General features: G+C 30.5%; 1 protein-coding gene across 4 annotated transcripts in view; it reads right to left on the bottom strand.

The window, feature by feature from the left end:
• LOC143255818 (bone morphogenetic protein receptor type-1B-like) overlaps window positions 1–22,509 on the bottom strand; it is a 69,419-nt gene that overhangs the window by 42,691 nt on the left and 4,219 nt on the right. Inside the window, exon 2 of one of the 4 annotated variants that reach the window (XM_076512095.1) lies at window positions 15,749–15,856. The exons of 2 other annotated variants lie outside the window; for them this stretch is intronic. In XM_076512095.1, coding sequence (XP_076368210.1) covers window positions 15,749–15,785 — 37 coding nt within the window. In that variant the 5' untranslated portion in view covers window positions 15,786–15,856. Of the gene's footprint in view, window positions 1–525; window positions 669–15,748; window positions 15,857–22,509 lie in introns of those variants that run through there. One more of the 4 variants, XM_076512097.1, reaches the window with a different exon arrangement.

A 22,509-nucleotide genomic window follows, 5' to 3' on the forward strand; every position in this document is an offset into this window, starting at 1 on the left:
GAAGTAGCAGTTTTCCAAAACGATCGTTCAATTTTTTGTGATTACAGAAAATTTAAATATGACTAACAGATGCTGTTACTGTCGAGTTCAATTATTCAATATATATCACGACATAGATTAATAACACACAAAATATGTTTTAAAAACATTCTAAACAGAAAATTTCTTCTCAGGCTGAAATCTGATCTCTAACTGCAATGAACTCAAGCCACAAGTAAACACGCATGTTAAAAAAAATAAATCAGATAAATCGCAGACAACATCGTTAAATCGAAGTAAAATATGTGTAAAGGTGCGACAAAAGTCAGACCACTCGTTTATATGTCATCTACAAGTTATTATTAACGTGGCTGAAAAATAAATTATGTATATATATATAAAACCATAAACCAACCAACTGTCAGTTCTAATGTGTTTAATTAGAACTTAAAAAGAAAAACACAGAAATACACTGACACATAATAAAAGATTACCGGGTAATTAGAATAAATTTTTCGCGCCATGCGATATGCATCACATACATACCGTAAAACACAAATCTCCATAATCAACCCTTGTATGGTAATGTTACATGTAGGTAACGTTTTATTTTTCCAATCTGTCATACGAAACGCTTAAGAATGGCGATATGTATCTCAGCCGCAGCTCTGCGAAACAAGTTTTTATGTATATGATTGAGGCGGTTACTCAAGCCTCGCACGTGTCATTGATCACGAATGAACTATACCCTGAGCCTGGGGTAAAAAGGGCTAGCTATTACTCGCGTGCATAACAGCACCCACGCCAATTAGTGTATGTGTATTGCATTTAAACAAACAAAAAGCATCATTCTTACGATTTATTACTATTCATACGAAAGTTTTTACATTATTTAAAACCAGTCACAGCAAGTTTCTAATATGTTCGGGTTAAAGTGATAAATAAATGCAATGTTAATGTATTATTACCACAATATTTCTCAGTGATAGGGATCAGTCGTAAAAAGAAGTCCGGCATTTATCCAACTTTTAGTAAAAACCTTACAAAGAATTTAGTATACAATGAAATATATCGATTATAATTTATATTTATGACAACGACTGACCACATCAGCAGAAACCCCATACTTAACGTGTGTTTGTGTTTTTCTTTCAGCAAAGCCACAACGGGCTATCTGCTGAGCACACCGAGGGGTATCGAACCCCTGATTTTAGCGTGGTAAATCCGTAGACTTACCGCTATACTAGCGGGGGGCTCCATACTTAACGACAGCACTTAATTGTTTTGCAACTGTCCAGACCGCTATTCAAGCCTTCTTTTTGCATCTGATTTTCAGACCAGAACCAAATAGGTCTTCAACAGACATCTTCAAGCCCTGATGTCCCTGGCTGGAACTTTGCTTCTCTTCAGCCCGTCATCATAAATCATCGATTACCAGCACGTGCAAGGTTCTAAAGTGTTGGACTTGTGACCTATCCAGCCGCTGTGAATGCTATCAAGATGGACTTTTCGATAATCCTTGTTTAGGCAAGTCCATCTATCAAGCTCAAAAATTTTGTGTCGGCATTCGAAAATAGGTTTGGCGCTAAGAGTAGTTGGGATAACAGTAGTAGTATCGGACTATCAAGGACAAAGTCTGCAGTCTCAAACAGAGGAAGAAAGGTTGCACAGTTTAATTGACAAAAAAATAAATCAATGAGTGTACGCGACCGTTGCTGGTAACGTGGTGCAGTCAATGCGAAACAATGCAGATAGCCCTCGTGTAGCTTTGCACGAAATTAAATACAAAAACAAAATGCGAAATCCTTTTGTCTCTGAGTGATCACAACTTCCTACTGAAATACGTTACTATCATATGGATTACATATTTGGATACAGCAGGTTGTTCCGGACTTTCTAAAGATGTATAAGACGCTTCCACAGCCAGTGGAATATCTTGTATCTTACCCTGCCACCCAGAAACACTGCCTCTGTTTGAGGGAGAGATACTCTGTTAATATTTTTAGATTAAAAGTAAACCACTAAAAACGTTCCGAACTAAAATTCAAATTATAAGTTAATGAAACCAATATATAACAAAATACATGTACATATTGATAATACCGAATACACAAAAGAGCATGATAAACGTAAACGATTAAAATACACTGAATCTATACACACCTTCGTCATTATACTTTCAGCCATTATCAAAATAAAAGCAACTATTCTTCGTTCGTATCGTTTCTGCTGAAATGTTCATTAAAAGATGCTGTATTGAACAGTTTAATAGGTGTTAAAATTCTCATTTTTATATTAATAAAAGTTAAAACCATACTAATCATGAGATTATTTTCATGGTAATAACTTAACTTCACTAAAAAAAATTGAAAATATCCGATGATTTAATTTTCAACTGGAGTAATTCGTTTGATTACCCAATTTGTTTATTGTCCCTTTTGGTAAAGTAACAAGATGTAATAAATTTAGTTGTATTTACTTACGATTTTCTGACACAGTCGACTAAAATGATTCACGAAAAATTAGATTACGAAATGGCATCGAAATCAACTGAAAAAATTTCAAAGGCAGTCAAGAAAATTACCAAAGTTTCTGTAAAAAGAGCAATCACTTAATTTTGGAAGTGTAATGCACACAACGACTGACGCACCAGAAGTCTTTACTTCATGAAAAAAATTAGAAGTAGTATATTCAATGACCAAAAGCCAATAGCAGTTACTTTTCAAGCAGTGTATCATTGAAATATAGAGGCAAAACTGTTTGTTTTTTTTATAAACAAATTTCACGCGAATGGCTCAACAGAAGCAAAATGGCGAAACAGTTGTTGGTTCCTATGTACGTTACGCTAAACTAGGCTATGGTTAAAACATTCAAATGAACAGAAGAAAAATATCTTAGTCAAGATTAAAATACTTCGTGAGTAATAATTACAATTACTACAAAAACATATTTCAAGTATTACACAACACAAAATATATACTTTAAACACTTTTTTCAGTACTCGAATTTAGGTCATACTCATGGTACTATACCATTTTACTTCATTAAGCCCAGACAGGTTTCTTAACGTTTAAAATACATTTTAATCCCTCTACAACTTGTGCTGCTTGGATATTTTGAGATACCATAAAATATTGTGTTGTTGAAAACTATTTCGAACACTCAAAACCGTGGGTTTTGGCACAACGGTGAATGACGAGAAAATTCCATTTATTTTACATTAGGAAGTAAATTCTATTTTTCATACATTTTTCAAACACAATACTAATTGGTAGAAATAATGCGAAAATCATATTGGTCAAATTAAACCACAATATGATTAAACTTTTTATAATTAAAGATTGGTAAAAAAATGCCATAAAATGACTTTTAATAATCGTTTTATTTAAGTATAGAAACACCTTTTTTGTATAAAATATAAAGGTCTGTGATTTTGTTTCTCTTCATCTCAATGACCAGAAATTGGTGTAAAAAAGTTAGTGTATTTCAATGGCATGTTGCTTAAATACTAATTCAGATACTGCATCTGGGTTAAATATCTTGCCAATCCTCGTATCTCATTACGACTTGTAACAGAAGAGCTATGTTTCTACACATTTTGCCCAATGCTGCCCAGAAAGAGGAATGAATAACCAGGTAACTTGTTCGAAGGCCGAGCCTCTTGGAAATCGCACAGCTTTGGCCTACGCTAAAGCATCAGGTTTGTAAAACCCTACAGTTCACAGTGTAACCAACCGCCTCGGTCTTGTCTATCAGCGTACACACACCGTTTGATATTCATCTGAGTTCTGATATTTCCTGATAAAAGGGTGTTTAGACAAACCATTTCGCGGTAAGAGAAACGGAAGAAACGTTTTCATCAGCACTTTCACGAAACTTCTGAAAGTTTAGCACATCTTTAGTGGCACATTAGGAAATTACTTTTTTTTTTCTATTGTCTTAGAAATAAAATTTTTCTGAAGTTTAACTAGTGTTAATCCGATAACATACAGTTAAATTTATCACATGTGTACCACCATGTTTCTAACTTTATATAATGGCAGTTTTATTGAACAACAACAGTTCACTGTTCATTTTGATAAAGCTATTGTACAGTGTATTAGATTGGTATGACGTGTATCAATGCGAATTCACACACCAAAATACTCTTTATATTAAAGGTAATTATACACAAGGTACACACACACTAGTTTACAGTAATATCTATAATGCAAGTTGGTACACACGAAATACTTGTAACGAACATACCGGTATATAATGCTATTTTTTATACAAAATTTACATTATCGCCGGGAATATACAAACCACTAAAACAAATGTGAACACGTTGTTTTCTTTCTTTAGGGGTAGATTTTTTAAGTTGTGTTTTTATAGAAAAATGACGTGTTTTTAACACACAAGCTACAATAAGATATTCCAAAACATTTTCTGTGGGTAAGTGACGTGAAGATGTCTCGGTTAAAAACCTGAAGTTTCTTGTGGGAGGGAAGCCCGAACAAAAGATTCTTCTCTGACCTAAGTATTTCTGACGAAGACATTAATTTGACTAATTATGTCATTTCATAAATATAGCGTTCATTGTCTACCATAAACTGTTCAAAACAAGAACCTTAGAGCTAAAAAAAAAAAGTATTCAATATTATTCTGAATATTATCTCTTGTTCATGGCAGTCAAAATTCGAAAGACACTTTTTGACAAGTATTTGAATGACATAATAAAAAAAATCACTTACTCGCCTACAAGTATAACTGTAGTAAATTATACTAATGAGAGTTGTTGACAATTCTGAAATCTACCGGATATTATTGTGACTCAAACGATTCATATTAGAATATTTATAAAAATGCTTAAAGATAGAGGAGTGGAACAGAGAATCAAACTATATATGTAAAAACGGCTCGTTTGGGTTGAGAAAATATTTTACGTAGAGAAGCGTACAACTTCAGGTTCACAAAGAAAGAAAGAGGTAACTGACCGGAAGCTGACCATGTGTTTGAAAGGGGTTGTGTAACTGAGTGTCGGAATGTAGAGGGTGGTGTTAGATGTTTGAAATTATAATTTCGACCAAAGAAGGTCGAAACGTTGTTCGCTCCTCTAAGTAAAATATTTTCTCAACCCAAACGAGCCGTTTCTACATGTATATTTCTCTACAAGTGAGTTTTCTCGACATCACAGAGAATCAAACGGGCGATGTAACCGCTACTGTACGTATTCATAGTAATGATCTATACTGTGTTTATTTAACTTCTTTTAACATTTTCACGGTGTCGTCCTTATTTAAACAAACCTTCAACAACAAGGTTATACCGTTCACGTTCCCAAGTGGGAAAGAGAGAAACGTGTGTTTTAAGTTTCAAGTTGTTGCATTAACTGTTTGATGACGTCAACGACGCCAGTAAGGTGGACTCGAGGTGACCCCTAGACTGACGTAAAGAATTCGAATCTCCCACCACACATGTACACTTTTCATAACACAAACAATCACTTGTTGTGGTGTTGAAATTCAAGGTTCTCAATCTTACAAGGATAGAAAAGATTCTTATTAGTTCTTAATAAAAGAAAGAAGAAACATTCACGTGTGAGAGGTGAGAAAAGACTGTAACAACAACGAGGGGGTTTCCCCCCCACACTGAAATTTGATATCTAAGTAGTATAATTAGTAGCGCAGAAAGTTTCTTAAGAAGTAACTAAAACACAAGTGATCCATGTTTATTCCCCAACCTTATACATCCCCTGACGCAGGCAATATGGATATCCAAGTGGTGCACGCACTTAACATGGACGCCTACATTCACAAGGAATTATTCAGATTACGGCGCCAAAGTCTAAGGGTTCATCTGCAATTTTGGCAAGCTCGGCAGAACCCCTGATTTTACATTCGTTATCAAGCATGCCATCTACAAGCTTTTCAGCGTTGGATAGAATTTTTTTAATCTCCTTAAACAAAATCACGTATTTGAGTATACACACAATCGTAGTAAACTGGTGTTTAAAACTGGTTAAATGTCATACATGTTTTGTAAGGTTAATTCACAAGAGTAACAAACAAAAGCATAGCTCTTGTAATAATACCACCATGCTGTGCTTGCTTTTTCACGCGTTAGGTGAATGTACTTACTATTCGTTAGTATTCGCCATTGTGCATATAAGCTTGAATACTTATCAGGACGCATACATCGTTCACAAGAAAATATGAACCAACATTAAACCAACACATTATTAACAGTGGCAACTCCAACATAATTCCATAAAAAAAATCAAAATATCTTCATACAGAGGAAAGTAAAATGAATTAATTCCAAATATATATTGAATATCATAATTTTTCCTATAGTTTTCATTCCTGTAAAGAAAACTTCAAATTTAATGCAAAAAAAAAGAAATTAATATCGTTGTTGTCTAACTTTCAATTCACAAGGATATCTACATATCTTGAGCCCACCTATCCTACAAAACATTTGATATCCTCCACAAATATTTGATGAGGAAACTTCCTTTACCTAATAGTGAAAAAAGTATTTAATTATGTCCCTATGTCCATGGTATTTGTCATTTACTGTAAACGATTTTTAACATTTTGAGAAAGTAGACTCGCATTTTGTAAATGGTGAAATATACCTGGTCTGTACAAACAAAAAACACACAAACCCAGACAACTTGATATTTTCAACATACTTCAATGCATTTTTACAGTTTCTTGTTCTTTTGATTTTTATGTTAACATTGTACAGTTTAAGGACACCAAAGTCTACCTTGACCAAAGGAGGTTAGGAGGTTTCTGCAATATATATTTTATCTCACATCTTAAATTTTACTCCACATTTTGTATCATCCAGTCTTTTTAGGACAATTTCCTCCAACCTTTCAACTTTTTCACCTATAACTAATACATGGTAGCCATAGTAACCAACAAATTTCTTCACAATTAGACTGAATTTACATGAAAATTAGTTTAATATTATAGCTATTTGGTGTTCACCATTATTATCCATGCACAATACAACAAAATGACACATCTTGTGCATTTGGAGCATTAAAACATATGATAACCATTTATTTTATTATCATCTATTAACAATAAAAAGGGTCTGAAATATGTGGTTTTAAACACCAAAATCTGATAAAGCATTAGAAACTGACATGAATCTGAAACTGGATTATAGTCATCAGTAATGGTATTAAGTACAATTAAAGACATTGCAACTACTGACAGAGATTATGTCCACTGATATCAGTAACAGATGCACGATTTTTTGTTGTGGGATTTCTCAATTGTATTAATACATATAGTTTCAGAGTTTAATAGATAGAACAAAATAAAGTGTTTTTACATTCTGGGGAAAGGGATTTTGAAGCAAGTCTTTTTTCTAAATCCATTACTGTCTAAAAATGTTGTTCTGCAGATTGTCTAGCCATGATGATGGATGTTACATTTCTACACACTTACTAAATTAGCAAAACTAAAGAAATTTTACAATCAGTGACACCATTCTGTAGACAGGTTTATTTTTCCCAATATTTTTGAATTTACTCATTAAAATTAGCTTCTAAAAGAAAACTGTCACAAGCCAAAGACAATAAAGTGTGGGAAATTCTTATCACTGAATGAGAAATGGCAAAATAAGGCACAAGAATTTAAATCACACAGTCATCTCAAAAGTCTTTGACTATAATTTTGAAGTTTGCTTTATACTATGGATGACAAACCATTTCAGTTTATAGATATTTGCCTTGGTAATAACATTTAGGCCTAACTGCCCCTCACTTCCTGCCATTTCTTTAACATACCCTTCCTCTGATAACTTATCAGTAAGCACCACCTGTCATCATGCTGAGATTGTGGTCAGAAAAACTCCACACAACTTCCAGTAGTGACTGTACATAAATACAATCATGACTCAATTTTCTCAGAACAACCTAGAGTAAGTCCTTACTTTTTATAATTTCAAATTCATTATCACTAAAGGTTTCTTTGGAAGGGTTTTTAATATAAATCAGAAAATTTATTTCAGACACTATAATATTAATGATTTTGCTCTCTTCATAGTTATGTGAGTGATCTATGTCCATACAATATCATTATGCCTCTTTCTGATGTACAGCAAAAAGTCCTATGTAACAAAATGAGGACAGTTATAGTTTGGAACTAACTTGGATGGACAGATATATATGGCAATACATGCAGCCCATACACTGATTATTGAAAGAATAATTGAGAAGGTGACTGTTTTCCACAAAATGCTTGTGCCATTGGTTTACACAGTTAGGTGAGCTTCAGACACTTAATATATGCTTTAAAAAGTTCATTAAAAACACACTAAATTCTAGTTTTTGATCTATCTCACCAGTCTTTAAAAAAAACAGATCCAAGAAATAAAAAAAAAGTGTATAACATCTTATAATAACACTGTATTAATAATATTTTTACTATTTATTACTTAGTGTAGATGAAATATAATGAAAATTTTCCATTAAAATGCAGTTAGTTTGGTAGTATTTTCTAAATTCTACATGTAATCATTTAACCAATACTAATATAAATACATCATTTATACTCTTACTATGATCTAACATAATTATCTCTATACATTTTTTAACTGCCTTTGTTATTTAACAATACTCATATACTAGTTTACAAACATCTTGAAAATCCTTCTACTTTGGCTCAGTAAAGACCATTAGAATAATACATTCTTTGGGTAATCATTTACATAACATACATTAACATCTTCATGTGTTTTTTGAAATTATCCTGCTTGCATCTGCCACTTAATATCTTTATAAATTCTGTTAACTCTCCTTTCTATTTTGGTTTGTATATTTAGAAATCTTTAAGTTAGGAATATGAAATTTATCAGATAGAAAAAATCATTTGGTAAAACCAACACTGCACAATTTATCAAAAGACAGCCCAAGGTTAAACTGTTCTACTAATGTATAGACTATAGGAAGAAAGCACCTTTCTCCTACATTGCTTCTACCTACAATAAGCATAATGAAACTATTTCATATACTTTACTTTCTAAAGTATTTGTATACAGTGTGAGATATACAAGCCATTCTACTTGAATGACATGTTTTTTTTTCTTACTATGAATTTTCCAATATAAATAAATTTGGCTAGTTACTAGCAAGTTAAGTAAAATTGTTTAAAATTTAATTTTAAATGGTGACATACTTTTGAATATTTACTGAATTATATATATATATATATATATATATATACACACACACACACACACACACATAATAGTTATCCAGTTGAAGTTTCATATCTTGAACTTGTGTTGTACTTTATGTGGTAATGTAAGTTCACGTGGTAGCAATGCTCTCTAATTCACTAAACGTTTAAAATTATTAGATAACACAATAACAAATGAAAATTATTATTTCAATTAAGAACAGAAAAAAATATTGTATTTCCAATAAACAATTTTTTAACTGCATGAAAAAGGATTAATATTAGCTTGTGCTGAGTTTATATAAATGGTGTAACTGATCTATGAAAACTTACAAATGCCTAAATGCAAGTTTGATGACAAGAAACCCACTTCTTAGAAAAACAAAACTGGAGACAACTTAAATGGGTAGTGAAAGAAGCTACTACTTTGCTACCAATTTACCTCATTTCCAAACTTTATCAAATATTTCAATTACCAAAATCTCTTGTCAAAGAGCTGTAACTTAAATAACATTTACTAAGCTAATACTTGGAGAATATAAATGTTGTTATAAAGGTATATGTAACACTACATCTAAACAATAAAATGTGCAGACTAGAGTTTATTTCATAGATGAATAACTAAAGCTTTAGTAACAATGAAATAACAAACATGACATTTGTTTTTTATTAGGGCAAAAAGTATTTATTTTTTTTAAGTACTCCAAGTGATTTAAATGAAGCATTAAACCAATATGCTAGATATTTTTCCATACATAAACTATGAGTACTTTTTCATTCTACTTCATGATGAATTAAACAATTGCTTTTTATTTCTCAGAAACATGATAGTCAGCTGTGTCTTCTGGATACATGTTGAAAGTTCCGTTTGTTTTCTTATTCTTTCCTTCTGAGAAACCATGAACACATGTAACTTTTTATTACTGTTGAAGTATATATAAAACTGATAAACACGTGCAGTTTTTTTTCTTGATGAGTTATGTCATTCAAGCTAATCCATGGACCACAGAACAGATTGTGACACTTACAACAGTGCTTTCCCCCAATCCTACCCCTTCTTTGGAATCAATTTACATGGAAACTTTCAAATGATGCACGGTTTTAATAAACAGTTTTTTATAATGTAAACTGCAGCTTCTGCTTGTACAAGTTTTACAGCCAGTGAAATCTATAGTATATGAGCCGCCCAAACCAGCTAAGAGAGGTTGTCGGTCTTTAAGGTGCTTAGGTTACACTTTTCAGTGTATTTGCCGCCAGTTTTTTTTCTTAACAAAAGATAACCACCATGACTTCTCTGTTCAAATGTTTTATGCTTGTATCCATCCAATACATTAATTCTTACAAATAATATATTTTTTTCTCAAAAACTGGCTCATCATTTGGGAATATATTTCAGAAGTTATATAAAAGTAATTCCTAAAATTTAAGATCCTGTATAAACACTGAATTTTTTTCAGTATATGAATTGACATAACTACATCTTAAATATGAGTGGACATTTCTTAAATTATACAAGTATAAACTGTTCTTCTTTAATGAATTTTTACATCAATATTTTACTAACTTTAAAATCATGCACATTTTAGTCCTAACAGTAGTTGGGTGATTAACTCATTGTAAACAATTAACCAAAAGTACAATTAAATCAACATTTCTGATTATTATTTCTTTGAATATTCCAACTCTGGTAGTAAGCAAAATTGCCAATAAATCAATAAGTCATGAAAATAATCAATTAACTAAAAAATGTTTTCAATTATTATTACTTTTCATTGTTCCACCTGTTAAAGAAACCAAAGTATTGCTACTAGGTTTATTTGTTGTTAAACACAAAGCTACACTTACCATGGACATTAAAAACTGAATTATAGCATTTGAATTCACTTACTTTTAGCCAGTTCATGTGAGAATGGTTGATTAGTTATAAACTTCTACTAATCACCAACTCCAGTACTATTTTCTGCATTTTACTTTAGATGATATCCAAACCAACATTCTGTTTATCAGTTTCATTATATTCAGTACTATAAACCTCAATTCTTATCATCTTATGCTTTTTACCTGTTTGAAATTCAAAATTTAGTTTGATAACTGCTTTACAAAGTATGTAGAAGAAAAGGTAATACAGTATGTATGTCTTAAGTGAACCGCAATGTCAAAATAAAGTGAGGAAGTATCATTAATCAACAGACAAATATTGACAAGTGCATGCATGTACTATATACACATTCTCTTGTGTCATAACTACATGCTTTACAATGCTACACACATTTCTTACAGTGACAGTAACATTATGTGAATTCTGATTAGAAGTTAGCACATAGGATCGCATAAAAATCATAATGGTCTTCAAATGAGATCCACAACTCAAGCACTTTCAAACAGTTCATTATTCTTCTACAGAACTTGAAAATACTTGAGTTTGACTCTCATTTGAAAACCATTCCTCTTGGTGGTTTATATGGTGGAGAAGTTTTCAGTTCTCACTAGCAAACAAAATGTTGTATTTAATAAATATGATGTGAAATTATTAGAAACCTAACAAAGTATAAAAGTGTAGATTCTAAAAAGGTGAATTTAAACTTATATATCTGAAAACATTAAGTTAAATTTCTTAAAGAATGTTATAAATACTAATGTTATGTTACTTGGTTCCAGTCACTTCTATTTCTAATTATTTTTCCACATATCAAAAGCTACGTAATAGTAATAATTATAGATTTTGAGGTCATTTTTGAAGATATGCTTTATGTCTCAGTGCAAAATATTTAAGTACCATGTTATTCAACAAACTATAAAGTATGACATCATTAAAAGAAAGTACAATCACACAAAGTTACTTCTATTACAGTAAGAATACTTCAGCAAACAAATTATATTCTTGAGTCAATGTTGTGTTAATTTTGGAAATTATTAGAGCATTTAAAACAGTTCTGTGAACTTTTTATATAAGATAAATTGACTTACACAATGTCTTTTAGCAAAAGAAATAAAGCATCTTAAAACACCTTTCGTATGTAACAATCATAAGTAAGCCTTGCAAAAATGTCTCTGCAACAACCTGCATTTAAATTAACTTTTAATCTGAAAAACACAAAAATGATGTGCAGTTAAATGAGGAAAAATTGAACGCCATAGTTTACTGAGCTGCAAAAATAAGGAACAAAACACAACCAATGTTGCATGTAATAAAATAATACTATAAAACAAGACTACAAAAACTTGAATATATCAAGTTTAACAAACCTTTTTTATACAGATCTAGTTGATTTTTTCTGTTTTGAATTGTTCTTATGTGGCAATATCTACATGTCAACTTCAGAAAAAAAGTTGACCAGGGAAGTTCATGAAGTATACAAACAAGTCTGACAGGTTAGTATGAGAGAAAGGATTTACAAAAGGTAACTAAAATGAAAGTCCTTCATGCAATTGGGTATGCTGGAGGATATGAAAAGAATAGCCAAGCACGATTTTTTTTATATATATATATACATGTGCATTTGTATGTCTAGAGGGCACTGATTTTTTTTAAACATAAGATAAGCTTAAGGGAAACACTGAATGTTAAATATAAAATAACAACACTGTAGATGCACATCTGTAAGACAATATGCCCATAAAAAGTATTCTACTTATAAATGGTACAACATTTATATACAAGTTTACTATATGTATATATACATCCCAGCTGCAGTGAAAGGGTTAAGTACTTATCACAAGTATACAGGAATGTATATTTAAAGAAATATTAAAAATAAAAGCACTTGCCAATAATAATGATGGGGAAAATTTTCGTAAATTTTTAGATAACTTATTGACAAAAACTCCAAGTTTACAGTGCATTTGCATATTACAGCACTCTTAGAGCACGAAGATGTTTGAATGCAACAAGCACCACTGTTTAGTAAACACTGTTAACAATAATATGACACCTTAATGTTACCATTCTCCCACTCAAAACAAAGAGTATCTAAAGATGGACTAGCTGAAGATTTCCATATGTACTTGCCACATAAAAACATCTTATCTGAGAGTCCCCTTTACTTATTACCATTCACCAACTGTACATGTGCCATAATTTTCCACCTGAATGGAACACCAGTACTGTATACATTTTGTAGTTAAAATTACAACTTGAAATATTTTGCCATGAAAATTTTGTTTCTCACAATTTCTATGGCTTACACTAAACTTTCTTACTGTAAAGATTAGATTTGTTTTACTTTTCAACTTTAACAATATTTAAATTAAGAGTACTTTATCCTTCATACATAACATAGAATGTAAACTTGAACTTTTTATTTCTTTGAGAATTATTGGTGGATTAGATTTATAAAAGCATTAAGGTCAGACATCACACCAAATCTTAGTTATATTTGGTTTTTAATTTTGAACTTCAAATCAATATTATTTTCTGAAGGATTTATTAGCCCTTTTGTTATGGGTCACAGGTCAAAGGCCATGTCATTACATTTGTTGACTTACATTCAAAATTTTATCGAACTACTATTTTATGAATTTCAGTTTTGATTCAAGCTGTAGATTATAATTCAAACTTTAATATTATATATGAGTTAATTTCTTAATTTAAAAGTAAATACTAAAAGAACATCCAAATATCAATTTTAGTGACTCAATGCTGTTTAAAATTAGATGTTTGTGATATCAAAATACTAAGTCTATATTTTTGTACAAATTAAGAACTCAAATTACTATTATCAAGCTGGAATATGACATAAGAACCTCATATGTTTTTTCTTTTGCTGAGATATGGCTCATGTACTGAATCAAATATGGTGGTCCAATTCATCTTTCCATTTCTTTGAAATGGTCAACTATATACTCTTACTACAGTACATTACATGTGAATAACCAATCAACAGCATAAAATGTCCCCAGAGTGGGTTTCTGAGCTATTTTCATCTTTGAAAAGGCTATCACATTCTTTTGGTCTAAGATTTCAATTAAGTATGATGTATCTTTAGTCTGCTCGAAGTCTCATTTTTTAAAAATATAAACACATCTTAGTTACTAAGCTTAATAAATTAGAGTAAAATTCTATGGTATCAGTGTAGTTATTTAATTTTTTTTTAATGTATGTATATATATATATATATCCTAAAAAAATCTTGTTTGGTATCCTCCACATGTAAAATTTTAAAAGGCTTAGCAGCCAAGTACAAATGTCATAGCAAGAAGAGATAATTGTTTGATTTTCTTCTTGATTTATTGTTCTACATTTTAAGAAAAATGAGTTTACTAATGTAGTTCAAACAGTGTATACTTGTGTGTGTATATATATTGTATAATAATTGAAATACAAGTGTATGTTACAAAATACTAGTCTACTAAAACACAGCCAAGACAGGGAAGACTAAAGGTCAGTTTTACACAACTGGATACATAACGAATGCATGCACGTGCAATGTGTCAATGCAAGTTATGTAATGTTAGGAACGTATGGCTTGAAAGTCAATATAATAAAAATAATAAATGTATATGTAAAAATATAGCATTATGAGACTTAAGCTACTGAGACTTAACATTTATATAGTCATTCTAGCATGAAAAAAAGCACAATTTATATTTAATTTCTAATTTCTTATGACGGTTGTGAGGTTGGTCAAGTGACAGGCCCCACATTCAGTATAGAAAATAACAAAATATAAAATCTTACTCAAAAAACATTTGAAATGTATTTGAGAGGTTTTAGAAATTATGCAAATAATATTCAAGATTTTTGGGATGAAGAACAGTTTCCTAAATATCACACTTTGTATTCAGACTAGTTACAAAAAATACTATTTTCACAAACAAATCTTTAATAAAAATATTTAATTAAAAAATCTGATTTTTTGCATACAAAATACTTGTAATATTCACTAAAGGTTTACCAAATTTTATGAAAATACCCATCTTGTATGAAACTTTATAGTGCAAACATTAGTGTGTGCAAATATGTAGAACTTGTGTACATTATTCTGAGCCCATAGTGAAAGGGTTAAAATATATCAAATTTAGTATTGAGTGATTTCAAAGCTAAAAGTAATTACAGAAAGAACAGTTTGAGAATACAATACATATTAAATAACTGCTACCCGATATTTACTGCACAAGGTAGTAAGTAGTCAAGATAAACACAATTCACCAGACATCAAGTTTCATTCATTATATTCCACTCGCAATGAAACAAGTTTCAAAAAACATTTCCAAACTGAATATTCAGTAGTCTTATTGCACCAATGGTGTGGCTATTGCACATCTTTAAAATAATGGCCAAACATTTGATAATACATGCAGTTTATATAAGTTTTTTTTTCTTAATGTTTTCACTGGAATCCCTTGCATAAGGTGTTTAAAGTATCATATGATTTCAAGTTGTTCATTTATTAACTTGACCACATACACAGGTACTCACTAAATTCTTGTTAATAAAACCTAGCTATATTAAGTCTTAAAAGAGAAAACAATCTGAATATATACAGCTTATTTAAATGAATAAAACCACAGTCCACTACTAATAACAATGATGATTAAGAAAGGAAAAGAAAGACAAGATAGGATAAAAAGCAAGTTTAATGTCCTACTCTGAACAATCAAGTACACTTCAAGGTTGTTTTTCATATCATACACCAAGATATCTATAATGTAGCAGCTTTAATTACACAGTGGGTTTGTAAATTCCAGGGTCACCACTATAAAAAATAACAAAAATTAAGTTTAGTTTCAAATTTCCATTATTACAATCTCAACAGTATTTATGCTAAGTATGAGTACACTAACAAACCTCTTATTTTATTCAGTAAGACTACGTGAGAGACTGAGAAAGATGTCAAGTTAGTACAAAGTTAAAACTTTTTACAGTACATGCATAATATTTATCTGTACACTATAAAACTTTTAAATATCTTTGGAGACATGTAGTTTCAACAAAGTTTCAGAGTGATATTAATTGCATAAAACACATCCTTGAGTCAAATTCTCAAAAAAAGATGCATCCAGAGGATTTAAATGCAAGAATCATAAATAGTATAATTTAGCAAAGATAGCTTATGTTCAAGAAAAAAAAACAGACCAACTGCTGGTAAAGTTTTTTGCTTTTATTTAAGTAAAAAATAATTATAATAAATGAAAGTGACTGCCAGTAATAATGTTTGCTCTTACTCAAGTAAAACAAAAAAATGACAATGAATACCACTGATATTGTTTTAAAAACTATTCATCAGTGGTAAGAATACAATCAGATTTGGTATTAACTTAACAAATATTGGCACATGAAAAATTTATTTTAAGAGCAATTACTGGGCTAAAGAATAATCAATAAATTCTATTTTTAGCACTTGAAGAAATTTTTTGTCAAATACTTAACTCAAATCTCATAACATTGTAATTTTACTGTTTGTTTTTATACTATACTGTACATTAAGATAAAGTGATTACATGTATGGCTAAAAAATACTGTACAAGAATTTAAAGAAACAGAATATGAACTACCATCACATTATAAAACCTTCCTATAAATAAAATTTAAATGAGAATTGTGTAATGTAACACTTAGCTCTCAAGAATATATTTTAAACAGACGTTTCAGGTAAATTAAGAGGCAGCACAACCAATTCACCTTTGACCTCAATTATTTTAAAAAAAATTGATGTTTTGATCACATTAAAAATAATATCACACAAAAATGATTACTACTGAATGAAATTTATTAAGTGTAACAAAAATATAAAGGCACAATATATTATAGGTATTGAAATAAGTTTACATAGTGAAATTTTTTGTAGAAGTGTAAAACCTTTTGAATGTAGGATGACTAAATTGCTGTCTAAAATATCTTTATTTTCTATATCTGTTGATAACAAAATAAAATGAACTAATGTATCTAACCACTTCTACATGCACACACTGGAACATGGGCTATCAGCTTACGTATTTGACCAGTTCATCACCTTATTAGGGTAAATACGTCAATACCAATGTATAATATATAATATGTACACTATTGTTGAACCAAAAACAAAAAGGAAACCCACCCTCTCCTCCCAACAAAACTTGTAACTACAACTAATTAATACTTGTCATTACTAAATTTCTGGCTTATATTACTCGCATTTGCTTAATAGATCTAATTTCATCCACTTAATAAAAATATGCTTGTACACATTTGGTAATTAGCTGATAAAACTGATATACCTCCACATGGCTCAGTTCCTCTGAGCTCTTGACTTTAAAAACTGCATTAAAATTATAACAACATTTTTGTATTGTAAAGAGCATAAAAATTTTCTAACAGCCACTTTTCCCTAATGATGTTTCTTGTGCATTTGCAATTCCAATTTTCTCAAATCTTTGTTTTAAATGAGGAATTTGAGTGTTTCCTGTAACCTCTATATTTGTCAGTTCTGATTATGCAACATGTTATTAGAGATATCAGTGTCTGAAATACACACATTGACACTCTAAATCCAAGGTATATTGTAAACAAAACATCATGTCAGTGTTTTAAAAAGCACTTTTTAAATGCTAATCACCACCAATAAAAATGTAAGTTTAAAAATACACATCCTGTAACACAAGCTTTCTGGTTTAACCTAGCTGCACATATTGTTACATTCTAGTTTAATACTGTAAGTATAAAGAATACCTTAAGTGATTTCTATAAAATGTCCTTTTTCTCAATATTAATTTGGTACTGAGAGGAAAATACTATATTCTCTTCACTTAGTGAGATGGCTTCATACACATACTATGTAGATGCCAGTTCTGAATAACAACAACTACCTATCAGTTTATTTAACTATTCATGAACCAGACTTTATTTCTCTCTCTTTTTCTCACCCAATTTGATACTTTTTTTTCAAGTGCAAAATGAATATTCCCCCCTCCAAGAAGTAAAGGCAATACCTGACGAAATATGAGAAACTTCAATTTTAACTTGCCTTTTGGACACTTTCATTATTTGATGAGTAAACAGACAAGTTTTCTCCATCTGATTAAAGTGCTGGTTCAAACAAACAGATTTTTATGTGTTCAGACTTCAATCTGATGGGGAATGTTAATAATACATTTCACTTCAAAAGATATATTACTGACAGAGCCTTGACTGACAAAACTGTCCATCTCGCAAGTCTACAATATGTGATAAAAATATAAAAAAAATTGTGAATAGAAGAAAGTGTTCTGAAAGAGAGAAATAAATGGTAATTAATAAAACTTGTGATGACCAATATACATTCTTTAGTACAGCAAAAAGAGAAGGAAAGAAACTACATGACTAAAAATGGAGTGCAAAAATCACTGGATTGTAATACTGATCAATGGGCATTTACCATATGATCAAGAACATCTTGATACATCCTATTGTGCCTTTGTGTACTTTCATTATACTTGATGTAATATTTTTGCTATTTGAATGCCCTTTCCAGAAAGCTGACATTTTTGAGGCAAAAATAAGTATTTGTGCATTTTAAAGTGGTCAACAATTTTCTCTGAAATAAATATAAAAGCAGTAAATATGTACTCCAGGGCACTTGTGCTTACAGAAATATGTCATTACAGTATGCAATTATCTTATTGTCCTTAGATACCATATGCATCTTCTTATGTTCCATTTTTATCCACCAGGTAAAGAGTATATTTTAAGACAACATTGCTACCATCCATCATACTAGCACTGTAGAACATGAAAATGAATTTATCACCTTTTCCAGCTAATACAACCCTCAGAACTTAACCTAATTTAGAATCTGTAGAATGTATTAGAGTACACACCATTTTACCTTTAATCTAGAAATCTTAAGAAAATACTGTTTAAGGAATGAGTGAAAATTGAAAACAATGTGGCTCAGAAACCAATGAAGTTTTCTATCATGAGAAATTGGGGTTGTAATTAAAGCACATCTTGGTCCAATATGGTTGCTAATTTGTTGAACAGGCAGTGTACAAGTGATAGTTACATTTATTTACTCGAGGCACTAAACTATTAGATAATTAAATTTATAGAACACTATCAGTGAAACATCTAGGTTCTAAAATGACAAAAACTTTTTTATTCAAATTTACTACACAAGAAATGTGGAGTAATAATTCATACAGTAACCTATGTTAAAGGGTTCCAGTTCTCTTCATTGTTATATTTTGTAACCTTTATTTGTATATATACACACAAAAAATAACTGTGTCTGTCTGTATATCCATTATCCAACTACTCTTAGGTTGCTGGGCCAATCTCAACCATACCTGTGGGATGATAGTTTGGAAGAAAGGGCAGGTTAATGAAGGATAACAACCTCTACACTGCCATTATTGCTGAAACTGGGCATTTATTATCTTGACGTAAGTTAATATTAACTACTTACATAGACAGTGCTACATCCTTACATAAAAAAAATAGTAAATTTTCTGTAACAACATAAACACAGTGTGGGGGAGATCACACAAATGCTTTCAACTATAGCAGTAATACACAAACTCAGTTGAAGTTTCTACTCCAACAGCTAATATGAAGATTTTTTTTAGTCACACTCACTTCCTACTGTGACCAGTGACCTTTCAACTTTGTCAATAAGACACTTCTGCAGCCAGTGTCTAACAATTAATTAATAATGTGAAACACTGTGCAAGGGCATTAAGAGGTTAGTTTTGAAAGTGGGTAACAAAAAGCAACTACACTGGCTGCTAAGTCACCATGACCATAGAACAATGTATATCATGTTTTAAGTTAATTGAGTTCTTAAGCCTTATACAAAACTTTTGATGACGTAATAATGAACACTGTAATTATATATTATAAATAAATTGTTTGAAAGTTAGGAATTTTGTGTGATTTATCACAGCATCCACCCATACATTTTTTTTTAAGTTCATAACCTGGACAAAGGTCAGGTACACCAGCATATATATTTGTAATTTATAACTGACAATCTGTTTATTTCTAATTTCAGTTAACTTTATTAACAATCATAATAACTGACAAGCCAGACAGCTAATCTCATAGTCTGGTAGCTCAAAAGCTTATATGGTTACACAAGATTTATACACATGATTAAAATGCCAACATACTCAACAGAGCAAAATTTACAAAATACTAGACTACTTTAAAACTCGAATCTTTATACCTGTACATTGTTAACCATACTGTTGAACTTTCAATTTACTCTGAAATAATAATATACTCTTAATAATTTGGTCATCAATTATATTATGCCCATTAGTTTCATGTAAAATAAGTAATTAATAGAAATTAAATTATTTTTCATTAATCCCACAATCCAAGTAATCAAAAGTTTGCCATTATGATTTCTCATTACTTGTTTATTAATTTACGTTTGTTCAACTGAATCAATTATTGTCGTGACACACAAAAATCATTAACTAATCAAAATCAGTTTTCAATTAGTATTGTTTTTTTTATTATTCCAACTATCCAAATCTTGTGGATAATCAGTTGTTAAATTCTCCTGGGTGGTTACCCAGCTCTAACAACAGTAATATGACTAAAGTTCTTACCTTCAAGACTTTATTGATCCACAGTATTAAACTTGCCTTAAAGATAATAGAGTATTTAAAACTCCAAAGACTACAGCTGTGGCCTATGGCAAACAATATGCAATGCTACATGTTTATGTGTGCAAGTATCAAGAAACCTAATCAAATACAATTATCTGTTTAATTTAATGCAAAACAATAACATCTTCCACTTTTTCTGCCTTAGTCTTAACATAACCTAAGAAGTATTATTTTTAACTTAAAGTTAACAACATAGTTGGGTGATTAACTCATATAGTTAATTAATTAGGATCATCAGTTATACTGACAAGTGTCTTTCAAAATATCTGATTGATCAAAATTACAAAACTGATTAATTTCACAAAAATAATAAACTAATCAAAATTGGTTTCTGATTATTACCATTTTTGATCTATTCATAGTAGTTCATTTTGATTAATGTCATGACTTATGAAAACTATAAATCAAAATTAGTGTTTTCAATTATTCCAACCACAAGAGAAATTAATCATTCAAATATAATCAATTATTGAGTCCAATGATTAATCAATTTACAATTCCACTTACTGCCCATCTCTAGTTAAAAGATCCATGAAAACTTAAGTAAACAGAAGTTATTAGTTTGACAGCTTTTGCACTCCATCCAGATTACAATGGTATCACAATACAATATCAAATTTTTTAGTGTTCTTAGAATATATTCTATAAGGCAAGTTTTTCTGTTGGATAAAAATACTTTGCTGCAAGTTTTTGCCAAGATAAACCATTAAAATAAGAAAAAAGCTTCAACAAAGGAACGTCAAAAGTAAAATTATCCACATGTAGCAGAAGACTCACAGATAAATTAAAAATTTTATACGGGATGCAAGAAAGCCAAACTTGAACTGAATGGAAAGTGTAAGTACGTGTATGCCAACAAATGACAAAAGAGAACATTTAATTTGCTCTTTAAATTACACATTCATAAAGTTATCATGACAGCATTTGACACAGTTAATCTAGGTATAATGAAAATGATTCTGATAGAAGAAAATCATACATGAAATATGTCATCCATAGGAACTCTGTGATGACTTGTGTGACTAGGCAACAACTTGATGAACATCTTGAAATTTAAGCTTTAAGTGTATTTTTATGTATATTCTTTTATAATGAGATTCATTAAGAGGCAATGTACTGTCCACAGTTGAGACTTGAATTAATAGAAAGAGCAGGTCCACTCATTCTATGGAATGAGTTACTGGAAACATTTTCAGACTAATAAAACACAACAGTTTTTCACACAAAGGAAGATTCTATCTACCTGGAACACAGTAGAATTATAAATATACCTCTTTTATATGTATGTGCATTTATGTTTATAAATCAAAAGTTAACAAAAGACAAATTAATATTCTCCTGTTAATTCAAAAAACAATATTGGGAAATTCTGTTAACAAATTCTTAGATTCTGCCTCCTGATGGTCATGATTAGTACACTATAGAAACTACCATAATTGACTGATAACATCAAAAGACATCATTCATAAAAATTCTGCTAAAACATCCACTGAGATAATAAACACATACATACAGAGTAATGTCATGGTTGCAAGTTAAATGAAACTTCAATGAAACTTGCCAATCCTGTTTGAAGAAAGGTAAAGGTATGCTATGAGCTATGCAGAGAGTTACTTCAAAGTGTGGTTATACATCAATAATCAATATATAAAACTTGTTCTCGAGTTACTTTATAGTTTTTGAAATAAATATTTCAAGGTTAGGCTTAATGGGCAAGCATAACTTGAAATAGTATTTGTGATAGTTTGCTTAAAATATATTAATTATACAAGTTTAA

This window comes from Tachypleus tridentatus, chromosome 7 (assembly GCF_004210375.1).
Source record: "Tachypleus tridentatus isolate NWPU-2018 chromosome 7, ASM421037v1, whole genome shotgun sequence".
In the NCBI taxonomy this organism is placed as follows: Eukaryota; Metazoa; Arthropoda; class Merostomata; order Xiphosura; family Limulidae; genus Tachypleus; species Tachypleus tridentatus.